The 12,736-nt window shown below is 39.4% G+C and overlaps 1 protein-coding gene across 3 annotated transcripts in view; it reads right to left on the minus strand.

Annotated features, from left to right (window-relative positions):
• SHC4 (SHC adaptor protein 4) overlaps positions 1-12,736 on the minus strand; it is a 141,783-nt gene that overhangs the window by 30,992 nt on the left and 98,055 nt on the right. For all 3 annotated transcript variants that reach the window (XM_005559499.5, XM_073995769.1, XM_073995768.1), the window contains 2 exons: positions 3,204-3,327; positions 1,466-1,637 (listed from right to left, as the gene is read on the minus strand). In XM_005559499.5, the coding sequence (XP_005559556.3) occupies positions 1,466-1,637; positions 3,204-3,327 (296 nt within the window). The remainder of the gene's footprint in view (positions 1-1,465; positions 1,638-3,203; positions 3,328-12,736) is intronic.

Below are 12,736 nucleotides of genomic sequence, written 5' to 3' on the forward strand. Positions count from 1 at the left end.
TATACACCCAAAGGAAAATAGATTGTTCTATCAAAAAGACATATGCATGCGTATGTTCATCGCAGCACTATTCACAATAGCAAAGACATGGAATCAATCTAGGTGCCCATCAATGGTGGATTGGATAAAGAAAATGTGGTACATATACACCATGGAATACTATGCAGACAGCCACAAAAAAAGAATAAAGTCATGTCCTTTGCAACGACATGGATGCTGCTGGAGGCCATTATCCTAGGTGAATTGACACAGGAACAGAAAACCAAATACCACATGTTCTCACTTATAAGTAGGAGCTAAATATTGGGTACTAATGGACATAAAGATGGCAACAATTGACACTGGGGACCACTAAAAGGGGGAGGGAAAGAGGGGGGCAAAGGCTAAAAAGCTATCCGTTACTATGCTCACTACCTGGGTGATGGGATCATTTGTATCTCAAACCTCAGCATCGTGCGATATACTGATGTAACAAATGTGCACACATACTCCCCGAATCTAAAATAAAGATTGAATTTAGTACCCATGGACGCAAATGTCACCTTCACCTATGTGAGGGTGAAGGATGGGAGAAGGGTGAGGATTTAAAAACTACCTACCAGGTATTATGCTGGGTGACAAAATTATCTGTATGCCAAACCCCCATGACAAACAATTTACCCTTGTTAACAAACCTGCACATGGACCCCTTGAGCCTAAAATAAAAGGTGGAAATAAAAAAAACTAAAACTGAAATAAAATAAAATAAAAGTTGAAATTATGAAAACAAAAACAACAACAGAGAAGAGGCATCAAACATTATAAAACAGATGCAGAATACTGAAGAATAGATTTAGCAATTAAACCACTGGTGACCATTGTAAAAGTAACTTCCATCAAGTTGTCAAGCCGAGCTCAGCTCTTCCAGTATAGTACACATGTTAACACAAAGACAGGGACGATGCTTTCTAGAAGTTTGTGGGTGAAAGGAAGATGACAAGGAGGTGGAACATTATTAGGTTGGGTTGAGGGAGTCCAAGTTTTTTGCAGGCAGAAGGAACCAATAGAGAAAGAGCGAAGACTGAGACAGAGGTTACTGGACAGAACTAGGACACAGAGTTGGCAGGAGAGGATTGGATGAGAAGCACAGGGAAAAGATTAGCTTTGGAGATAGTTGCTAAGGAAGAGAAGCAAGGAGAACATGGGCAGACTTAGAGCTGTGGAGGGGTGAAGCTGAGGATAACATGTTGGATCGCCTCAGTCTTCCAGTGAAGCGAGATATGAGATCATCTGCTGAGGCTACAATTGGGGGATTAGGAGTAAAAATGATCTAGTGCAGCCTCTGGCAGTTATTCACTCTCCAGCTCTGTATTTGAGGAAGACAGGACTTTCTCTAAACTAGCATTTGGAAATCCTCAAAGTAAAGGCTCTAGTGATCAGGGCAGAATTGCACTGCTGGGTCCAGTAACAATAAAACATTACATACCAAATAGCACAACTTTTCACACCGTATGGGGCAGTAAGCCATTTGTTCCGTGGCTTGAACTTTGATCCGCATATCGGAAACACCACCGGCTGGTGGCTGCTTCCCTGGAATTTCATTGTAATATTCATGATCTTCGCTGTCCTCGGCATGGCTATCAATACGCACCTCCTCACTGCGAAGGAAAAAAGAATCCTCAAAAGGCGGAGCGAAAATTCAAATACTGTAAGGGATGCAAGGGGATCAGAACCAAGCAAATCATCCCGAAAAACTTTGCATTCATGTTTTCAGTTTATAGCCGTGCTTCAGTGATGTTAAACATCTGGATGGAAGCCGTCAGATGGCTGAGTTGTTTAGCTTTCTGTAGACAAAATGGGGTAAGCCAATAGAAAGTGCCAATGGGATGCTTCTGTGTCTCCTCCAGTGATAAAAACAATGATAATAACAATATATGAACTCCCTAAATGTAAGACATTTTTGTCATAAGATTATAAAAATACAAAGTGTTCTTGAGTATCTCCAGCACACTTTGATTGTTCCATTTTGGAAATGTTTTGCCCACATAAAATTTAAATATTGTTCTTTGGGTACAGGGCCTGTCCCAGTTTATTAATCCAAGATGAAAAAAAAAAAATAAGAGAGCTATGGCCAGCTATCTTGTCTGCACAGAACTGGAGGGGTATATGGGATTAATAAAGAAATATTAGAACCATATGTGGTAAGTGGATAGATTTATATAAACAGGGAATTGTTTTAAAAATTGAAACAGGGCGAGACAAACAAACAAACAGACTTTTCTTCCAAACTGGAATCAGGGATAGTTTCTTACAAAAAAAAAAAAAAAAGAATAAATCAAGTCTATTTGGATTGAACTGATTCAACTGACAACTCACACAGTTTTGTTGGGTTCATTACATGCCAATAAAATGATAGCACTAAGACAGAAGTGCTATCCTGGGAAAAATTCAGCATCAAAGCCTTCTGGTAACCCCCTCTCCTTTGCTACCCTAGACTACATCATAAAAGGAGATCTCCAAACTGAGTATCTGTTGATACACAAAGTGACAAACCAGAGGAAAATGCATTTTAAAGTACCTAAGAGTTTTGTTTCTCCGGCATGAATTGTGTGAGCAGAGGCATCACTGCATTCCACACTTGGTGGAGTCTGACAGGCCTGAAAGGGTTCAGCTTTCATTGCAGACTTTCTGTGCCTTAGAACGACCAAATTCTTGGGTCCCATCGTGTTCCACTCCAACCACAGTTTAGCTGGAGCCTATCTATTTACGTTGCAAACCAACTGACAGGAATTCCTACACGAGACATTTAATTCTTATTTTGTTCTTTGTTCTTGCTGTTTTTTTTTTTAACTGATATGCAAAGGATCTGGGGTTGAATCAAATCTAAGAAGTTTATTGATGTTTATTATTTTGATTTCAATTAATTAATTCAAAGCTCTTTATAGTGCTAGAATAACAGAGATAATCTCTTCTTACTTTTAGTGAAAAGGGATCTACTCTTTTGATCTTGTTATAAAGCAAGAGGATATAACTGGATAAATATGAATGGAAGGAAAATATTATTTTGTACTGAGACTGTGTCTATTTGTAAGAAAAAAATTACTAATTTTATTAGTTCATTTTAAAATGCCACATGAATGTTATATACACACACAAATAAATATATACAGAAAACTGCACACATATATATATATAGTCAAATTATTATAAAACTCTTGGCTGACCTTTCACAAGACGTATCTAAAGAAGGATTTTTCAAGTACTGTTTAAACCGGAGTTCAAAAGCCTGCCCTATGGTATTTATGACGTCTTGGGCCATTCCATTATGGCATTCCAATATGTGACAGGCTGCAAGAGGACATACAAAAAACAATATTATAATAAATTTTTAGAAAGAGAAGATTACATAAAATCAAAATACTTCAAAACCATTAACTGATAATTGAATAAAAGGGAGCAGGACTACCAAGTTCTCTGCAGCCATGAAACAGTATAAAGAATACTTCACATTTCACATGAATCAAAGAGAAGAAACATTCACATTTTACATCAAAATATATCCAACACTTACAAATTGGGGGCTCAAGGCAGGGATTTGGGGGCCACATTTTCACAAAAGTACACTGATTGGACTAATAATGTGACTAATGTTTAACTGCTAGCTCTTGAACTCAATGTAAATGATGCTTAGGGCAGTAATCTACACAGAGGGCGAAGTTTGAGGTTTCATCTTTGTCCTCTTTGCATGGTACGTTTTGGAAGATTGAAAAAATATGACTTTCCAAATCGCTTCCAAAAGTGGGGAATGAGCTGTTGGTAAAGATAGGGGCTTTGGAATACCAACCTCCTCCCCTTCCGCCACCCCTTTTCCCTGTCATTGCTACTACAAAGCACTGAAAAATCCCCGTCTTTGAAGTTCCACTAAAGAACTATCTTCAATAAGCATCAAAATCAGCATTGGGTGAAGGTGTCATTACCAGAAGATAAAAGAGTTTATATTAGATACTTTTTCTGAAACACAGTCACCGGGAACGCGCTAGTTTTCACACAAAAATAAACAAGTTGGGGCGCTGGCAGGCATCCGACTATCATAAATGGGTAAGCGAATCTGCTGCTGCCACTGAAAAGAGGAGCCTGTGGTTAGGTACTGTAAATTAAACTCTCTACCATATGTAACATCATTCCTGCCTTGGTGAGAATATGGCCTTGCAATATGAAGATATAATGATTGAAGTTTCCTAACGATGACCTAGAAAGAGTTCTAAGGATGGCTTAAAGACAGAGGCAACAAGTCTCACAATGAAGTTTTACAAAGGAACACTGGGATAACCTGAAGAATTGACAGATGAGGAAAAGACCAATAACAGTTTAATATACACAAGAGTGTTGTAAAAATTGTCAGCTATTCTCTGAGAATAGGAAAGCAGGGGAGAGGCAATGGGCTTAAAGGAGTGCATGGAGAATCAGATTAAATACCAGGGAAAGTATCTTGGGTCTCAGCATTTTGAAAACAAACCTGGAACACATTACTAAAAGGGATATCTGAGGAGAGGAGAGACAGCTGTCTTTACGGACTGGTTTAACTATGCTAACTTGGAAGCATGATTTTATGCTTTACATTGTCTTGGAAAAAATTCGTATTTATCTGAAGTAAAAGGTAATTCATTCACATCTAATAGAATTTGTAGAGTTGATAACAGTAAGTTATAACAGAACCTATAACAGTGTTTCTTAGCCTTATGTTAATAAACATCTCAAGGAATCTCAGATATTCTCATTCCAAAACTAATTTGACTTCTACTTAAAAATTTTGTCTGAACACTTCTGAAAGGGGTGTGTGTGTGTGTGTGTGATGGTGGTGTGGTGGTATTACTAAATCAAACAAGGCTAAGGTGTCAAATCTTCATTCTTATAAAGTTGCCCCTTTAAAGTACAAATTGGATCCTGAAATAGACTTAGGAGCTAATTCCAGTTTTGAAACCCAGTTAAGAATATCTATAAATTTATATCTTTCCCACCAAAGGAAAATATTTGGTCTATCTTTAGACTGCCATTTTATATTGTTCCTATATTTTTCTCCACAGTAGCTTTACATAGTGACCAACAGATAGAAAGTGCTCTAAATATAGTTGTTGAATGAATAAATACTGATTTCTCTGAATCATATGAGTAGTTCCACTGTATGAAATTGTCTTTGAGTTGTTTGAAGTGAGAACTGCAGTGGGTCCCTGCAGTGGGACATGTTCTTATAGCCACTAGGTGATATAAATTATTTCTTTGGTCATTTGTGGAAATAGTGTCCTTTTTGCTAGTCAGGCCTCATATCCCGAGACCTAAAAAGTACCCTTGGAGATAGATGTATCCTCCAGTTGAGCCAAAAGAAGCTGTGTTACATTATAAGAAAAGGTAATTCACTAGTCCCAGATACTTGGGAGGCTTAAAGGAGGGAGGAAAGAGGTTCACTTGAGCCCAGGGGTTACAGGCTCTAGTGTACTGTGGATCACACCTGTAAACAGCCACTGCACCCCAGTCTAGGCAACATTGCAAGACCCTGTCTCTAAAAAAGAAAGAAAGGAAGAAAGAAAGAGAGAGAGAGAGCTTCCATAATACCAAATATGGCTTAAATGATAAAATATCTCCTAACACTAATATGCTAGCAACCTAACCAAATAAATACTTTTTTTTTTTTTTTTAAAAAAAAGGAAAGGTAATCCTTTTGTTTTTAATCTCGTAAATTCTCAGTCCAATCAAAAATGAAGTCAAGGCCAGGTGTGGTGGCTCACGACTATAATCCCAGCACTTTGGGAGGCTGAGGCAGGTGGATCACTTGAGGTCAGGAGTTCAAGACCAGCCTGGCCAACATGGTGAAACCCCACCTCTACTAAAAATACAAAAAACAAAAAACAAAACGGCTGGGCATGGTGGCAGGTGCCTGTAATACCAGTTACTTGGGAGGCTGAGACAGGAAAATTGCTTGAACCTGGGAGGCAGAGGTTGCAGTGAGCCGAGATGGCGCCATTGCACTCCAGTCTGGGCGACAAGAGTGAAACTCCATCTCAAAATAATAATAATAATAATAATAAAATAAAGTCAAAATAAAAGTCATATCAAAATGGAAACAACAATTTTTGCAATTTTGTTTTTTCTTAGGATTGAGGAGATGTTGAGAGATAAAGATGAGGAAGACAATGAGAGAAGCAAGATACTTAAGTATAAATAAATGAATAAATAAATAAATACAAAAAACTAAATTGTACTTCCAGTGAGGGAGATGAGAGAATAGGATATTTAAAAGAACTCCATGAAAAGATTCAGACCTGAGTTCAAGTTCCAATTATGCCACTATTTATGTGACCTTGAACAAGTCACTTTATGGCAAGGTTCTTGTCTGCCAAGACAATGCCCTGAGTCATCTTTGAAGTCCCTTTTTGTTTTACAGAAATCCTATTCTTCCTCTGTCACAGAAGCTCAAACTCTCTGAGGAACAGGGTGGCATGTGGGTACACAGAAATGAATGAATCAATCAAACACATCAACCAGCCGCTACTGCTTCTGGCGTACCTCTAGAATCTTTTACTTATCTCAACTTTTCTGATTCTGATGCTTTAAGGTTTGGGTCCTGTTCATAGGCTGATGCTATCAACATAATTTTCTGCTTTTCTTTGGATTAGCCTATTACTACCATATTACTTTATTTGTTATAGAGACAGGTGTCTCACTATGTTGCTCAGACTGGACTTGAACTCCTGGGCTCAAGTGATCCTCCCGCTTCAGCCTCCCAAGTAGCTGGGACTACAGGCATGCCCCACCACACCCAGCTCGAGAAGACTGGACAAAAATAAAAGAACAAACAGTGGTGTCTGTCTGTCTCCAGGCAAGAAGCAACAGCACACAAACAGACTGACCCCATGCTGACGTTCTGCCCAGTCTCACCACCTCCAGGGAGCACACGTACTTTCACGGTTCCATTGTTGCCACTCATAGACATGCTATGTTGCTCTAAGGAAATGGTTTTTTTTAGGTTGGTCATGGGACAGGATAGAGGTGGGCTTTGAATCACATATAAATATGCCCATTTCCCAGGATTAGAACCAATTCCAAAAGCTTGGCCAAGAATTGCCCAATTTTCAGCTAAATGGAAAGAAGAAAGACATATATATATGTCTATATATAAAAAGAGCCAAGTCACAAAAAAAGAGGGTGCCTTTTCAGCGATGTGGTAACTTTGTTACCACGGCCTGAGCTTGGCTTTCCATGTTGGGAACCAGATGAAAGTCTGGATTTTTTCATCCCACCTGTAGCAGGATGGGCTCACACTTCCAGCCCTGGGTATCAAGTACTACACTAAGATTCAAAAGAACCTGCGATATATATTAGTCTGTCTTTTTTATTTAGAATTAGGTAGTCGAATTAGGTAGTCATAAACAAGAGGATTAGGTAGTCACAAACAAGAGGATTACAACTATTCTTAAAGGATAACAGACCCTTCTTTACTAGTTTTATATATATATATATTTTTTGTTTGTTTGTGTGTGTGTGTGTGTGTGTGTGTGTGTGTGTGTGTGTGTGTGAGACGGAGTCTCGCTTTGTTGCCCAAGCTGGAGTGCAGTGGCATGATCTCGCCTCACTGCAAGCTCCGCCTCCTGGGTTCACGCCATTCTCCTGCCTCAGCCTCCCAAGTAACTGGGACTACAGGCATGCGCCACCACGCCCGGCTAATTTTTTGTATTTTTAGTACAGACCATGTTAGCCAGGATGGTCTCGATCTCTTAACCTCGTGATCCGCCCGCCTCGGCCTCTCAAAGTACTGGGATTACAGGCGTGAGCCACTGCGCCTGGCTATATTTGTTTTTAATAAACAGTTTTTTGGTTTTGTTTCTGTCTTTTCCTTTTTTATACTTAGAAAACTAGAAATTCAAAAGTTCAGCTTTTCAGGTCAACCACCAGATGGTGCTATGGGATCAAAGCAGGGAATCCTCCATACTTAGGAAGAAACAACCTCAAAGAGGCAAGCCAGTATTCAGTTGATAGCGAATTAATACCACCAGGACAGTCGTACGCATACTTTATAACTATAAACAGAAATAAAAATAAGTGGATTAATTTAAGTTGGTTTTACTGGTTTTGGGTTTTTTTTTTTAAAAAAAGAACTTTCTTCAGAGACCCAGAAGCATGGCCTTCCTATATCCAGGTAGTCCAGGCAGTCCAGTCCCCTTCACAGACTACATTCAGAGAAAATATTAAAACATTCCTGGACTGCTACATATTTGGAGTAAGACAATGTGGATTTCCTCTTTTACAGCAATTACAGAAGCAGAGTGTATTAATCACTAAGTAAACTCAAAACATTCTTACTGGAACTTACCTTTTCTACAGAAAAGACCTTTGATAAAAAGAAGAGTTCACTAAAGGGTCCTAGCCAAGATGGCAAAAGTGGAAACTGCTCTGATTTAAATGCACTAATGCTGAAAGTGAATCAAGCAAACGGAAGAGTGGGAAGCTTCAGGATTGTCAGCATGAAGCCCAGTCTCCTCTGCTCATCTCCACTTAATGTCAACCATACTCTCCTCATACCCGCAATCTGGCTCCTGCCTTTATAGGTCCACAGAAATTGAGCTTTCCAGAGTGACCAGTGGCCTGTTAACTGCTGGGTGGAAGAGCATCTTCCCACCCTCATGCCCCTTAACTCCTTTCCAGTGTGTGACCATCTGAGATGTCTCCTTCAGAAGAAACGCTCTTCTCCTTTGTTAGGTAATACTCATTTCTTGATTCCTCCCCTCCCCTGACTACTCCTTAGGCAAGTCGCTGTCTCCTGTGACTTTTCCCACTCCCTGACATCCTTAGGCAAGTCGCTGTCTCCTGTGACTTTTCCCACTCCCTGACATCCTTAGCCCTCTTCTTTCTGGGTTCTGCTAAGAAGTTGTAGTTTTTTTCTGAACCTGCTGGCCTGGCCTGCCTCCCTCCGCTCCCTGCCAGCCCCAATCCCAGCCCCACCCCTAGCCCTGGACCTACTCTCTGGGCTTCTCTTGTCTGCCATTTTATCCTGGATGAACCAAACTTGCTAGTTAATTTTATAACATCATCTTTCTGATGTCACTATTTTAAAACATTTATTCAAGGGTTTAGGATATTTTTTCTTTTTATAAATGTAATAAATATTCACTGTAAGAGTTTTAGAAAACAAAAAGGCACCAAGAAGAAATAAAAATTACAGAAAATTTCACTATCCAGTAAATTTCACTATCTCAATAACCACTAGGAACATTTTGGAATATGTGTTTCTCATCTTTTTATAATGTGTATCTACCCAGAAAAGTCACCTGGGATTATACTACACACAATCTTCATAATATGTTTTTTGCATTAACAGCATTGTGAATATTTTTCCTATAAAATTACTTATTTTTCTACTACTAGCTTTAATTGCTGCATCATAGTACATTCTATGAATTCATTTAATTTGCTACTCATGAATACTAAATTAATTTTGTCTTATGATATAAATAATATACAAAAATGATCTATATTGCTTAATCTTTGTACATATCCTAATTATTTCCTCAGAAGTAAAACTACTGGTTCAAAGGCATTTACATTTTTAAGACTTTTGATACAAATCATCAAATTGCTCTTTAAAATGTTTGAATCTAAACTCTTTATCAGCAGTGTTCAAGAATAACTACTACTCTAAACCACATCTTATCTTTTTTCAATGTTTGAAATTTGGAGATGAAATATGGTGTCTAATTATAACTTGTATGTCTTTGATTGCTAGTAAGGCTAAACTTTTTTATTTTTCAAATGTTTCTTGGTGCCTTATCATGTTCTTTTGTGTGCTCAGGACATGGAATCTGTCCATCCACTTATTGGCCGTGTAAACTTAGGAAAACTGCTTATTTTTCTCACCTCCAGTGTTTTCTCCTATTAAAAAAAAAAGGAATGATATGTTTACATACCCCCTAGGGCTGCTGTGAGGATAAAATGAGATAATGCAGATGGAGTACTGAAAATGCCTGGCACATAGTGAGCATGAAATAAATGGTAGCCATTTTTCTTTGCCTAATTTTTTACTAGACTATTTGTTTGTTTTTTCTATTTATAAGAATCCCTGTTTCTTTAGTGGCAACACCACTCCATATCACACAGAATAGTAATAATAGCTACCATTTATTGCTTAGGTGCTATAAGCCAGGTATTGAGACATTCGCATTGCATACGATATCTCATTAAATCCTCGGGAACATCTGATTCCTATTTCTTCATCAATCTAAATATCTAAATAGTCATCAAGTACTATTAGTTCACAAATTGGATCCAAACTGTTCCTTCCTCCTCCAGTGCCATTTAGAACATTACATGCTGCCCAGGACTAATGAGATGTCCTCTAAACTGAACTCTCTAATTCCAGATGGCTTTGCTGCTTTCCAATGCCATTTTTGTTTCGTTTTGTTTTTGAGACGGAGTCTCGGAGTCTCGCTCTCTGTCGCCCAGGCTGGAGTGCAGTGGCCGGATCTCAGCTCATTGCAAGCTCCGCCTCTTGGGTTCCCACCATTCTCCTGCCTCAGCCTCCTGAGTAGCTGGGACTACAGGCGCCCGCCACCTCGCCTGGCTAATTTTTTGGGTGTTTTTTTTTTTTAGTAGAGACGGGATTTCACCGTATTAGCCAGGATGGTCTCAATCTCCTGACCTCGTAATCCACCTGCCTCGGCCTCCCAAAGTGCTGGGATTACAGGCGTAAGCCACCGTGCCTGGCCTCCAATACCACTTTTAAAGACACAACTGCCAGAAAAATGATCATTTAGTAATTTCAGAATAGCAGAACCCATAATAATTTTTTTAAAGCTCAAAATATTTGATGGCTCCAGTGACCTCCTGGCCAGTATTCAAAGCCCCCCACAATCTGTCTCTGGTCTAACTTTTCAGCTGTGGGACCCCTACTTCCACTCTTTCCTTTCTCTGCAACCCTGCCTTTACACACACATTCACACACCCTGCAAACACTTGGCTGTAAGCTCTCATTATACTACTCTTTCACCTGTGTCTTTTTTCACTTAACTCCACAAATCCCAAGCATCTGCTATGTTTCAGGCACTGTTCTCTAGGCATCTCTCTTTCTCTATGCAAATCTTATGGGTTATGTTTCTCCCTCCTACTAAATGATATACCATGGTGGGATTTTCCTTCCATAATCATTAATAATTATTTGTGTATTCAAAAGCTGTGTCATCACCTCTTTGCAGGTACTGTTAGTTCAAGGGCTCACGTTGGGGGAAAAGATTTAGTACTACAGGAGTGTGTGCAGGCAGGAGGTATGTTGAGAACACAGTGTCTTCTCACAGAGATTTTTATAGCCAAGCTATATGAGAGAGGACGAGCAGACCAGAAAAGGAGGAATAAGTGATAGAGACATATTAACTTTTAAAACCAAGAAAGCTACCCTGTTTCTAAGTTATCTTCTTGGACACACCCATTTTCCTACAGGAAAGAAAGATGTAATGAGGGAGGAAAGAAAACTATGCTTTCCACATGTTATGTAGATGTTATTATTCCCACTTAAAAGATAAGGAAATCCAGGTTTGAGGTTGTGAAACAATCTGCCTAACGTCATACAGTGAGATGATGAAATAATTATGATTCCAACCCAGTCTTTTTGACTCCAGCATCAATCTTATTTCCTATACACAGGCTGATGGCTAAAGAAAGAAAAAACTGAAACCTTGATTTGGACCGCTTCTATCCTTCACCTCCCAGCCAGGACCTCGCTCAACAGTTCTCACGAATGCCTTCTCAAAATCCCCATGCCAGGATCCCCAGGGGTCCTCTTCAAGCAGCTCGCTCTGACAAATGACTCAGGCACCAGAACAGGAGCTTTCAAAGTGAATATGCTGCATCATAATTTTCTCTGCCTCTCTTGTTTCACTTAAGCAAAGGGAGAGCTTTGCAAGCATGTGGATCCTTCTTGGCCATTACCCTTAGCAACAACATTAATCTTTGAACTCTTCACCATCATTTACTTAAGAGCAATGACATGCCCAGAGATATTCCATGACTGATGGCAAAGTTACTAAACATCTAGATTTCCCGATGCATTTTTTTCTTCCTTTCACCGTCATTTCCATGTTAAGACAAAACGTGTTGTTGTTCAGAGGCCTTCCCAGAAATAGCAAGCAGTTATTATTTAGGGAAGTTCAGGCAAGGATTAGAAGAAGTTGCCCTTTTCTGGCATCCTTTGTTGCGCCCTGCTCCTACATCCCCACTGTCCCATTCACTAGTTCCTGTCTCTCCTGCTCACTCTTTGACCATGATTCATTCTTCTTACTTAGTTTAGAGTGGGTCAGTTTTAGTGGAGTATTTTATAGTGTTTATCCTCCGTTCCTTCCTTTTCATCTTTTTGCTGCCACATTCTTTTGGCAAACATTTGCTGAGGATCTACTGCGTGCCAGGCTCTGTGCCAGCAGCTGGGCTTCATAATTTCATTTCTGACAATCACAATAGCTTCCAAATGGATATCCCTGCCTTAAGTTTCTCCCCGAATCCATCTACTACATCCTGCTGCCAAACCAATCTGTCTAAACTCTACTTTGTAAACAGTACTCTCCACCCATCTGTCCATGGGATTAAGTCCCTACCTATTAGCTCTCTTGTATCTGTCCTATAGATGCCTTTTAGACTTTTACATTGTGAGGTCCAGGGTGTTCTATTTATTTACTCCCTGGCATGCCATGTGCATTTCCACCTCGGTGTCTCATAGCTCTCT

This window comes from Macaca fascicularis, chromosome 7, assembly GCF_037993035.2.
Source record: "Macaca fascicularis isolate 582-1 chromosome 7, T2T-MFA8v1.1".
NCBI classification, from domain to species: Eukaryota; Metazoa; Chordata; class Mammalia; order Primates; family Cercopithecidae; genus Macaca; species Macaca fascicularis.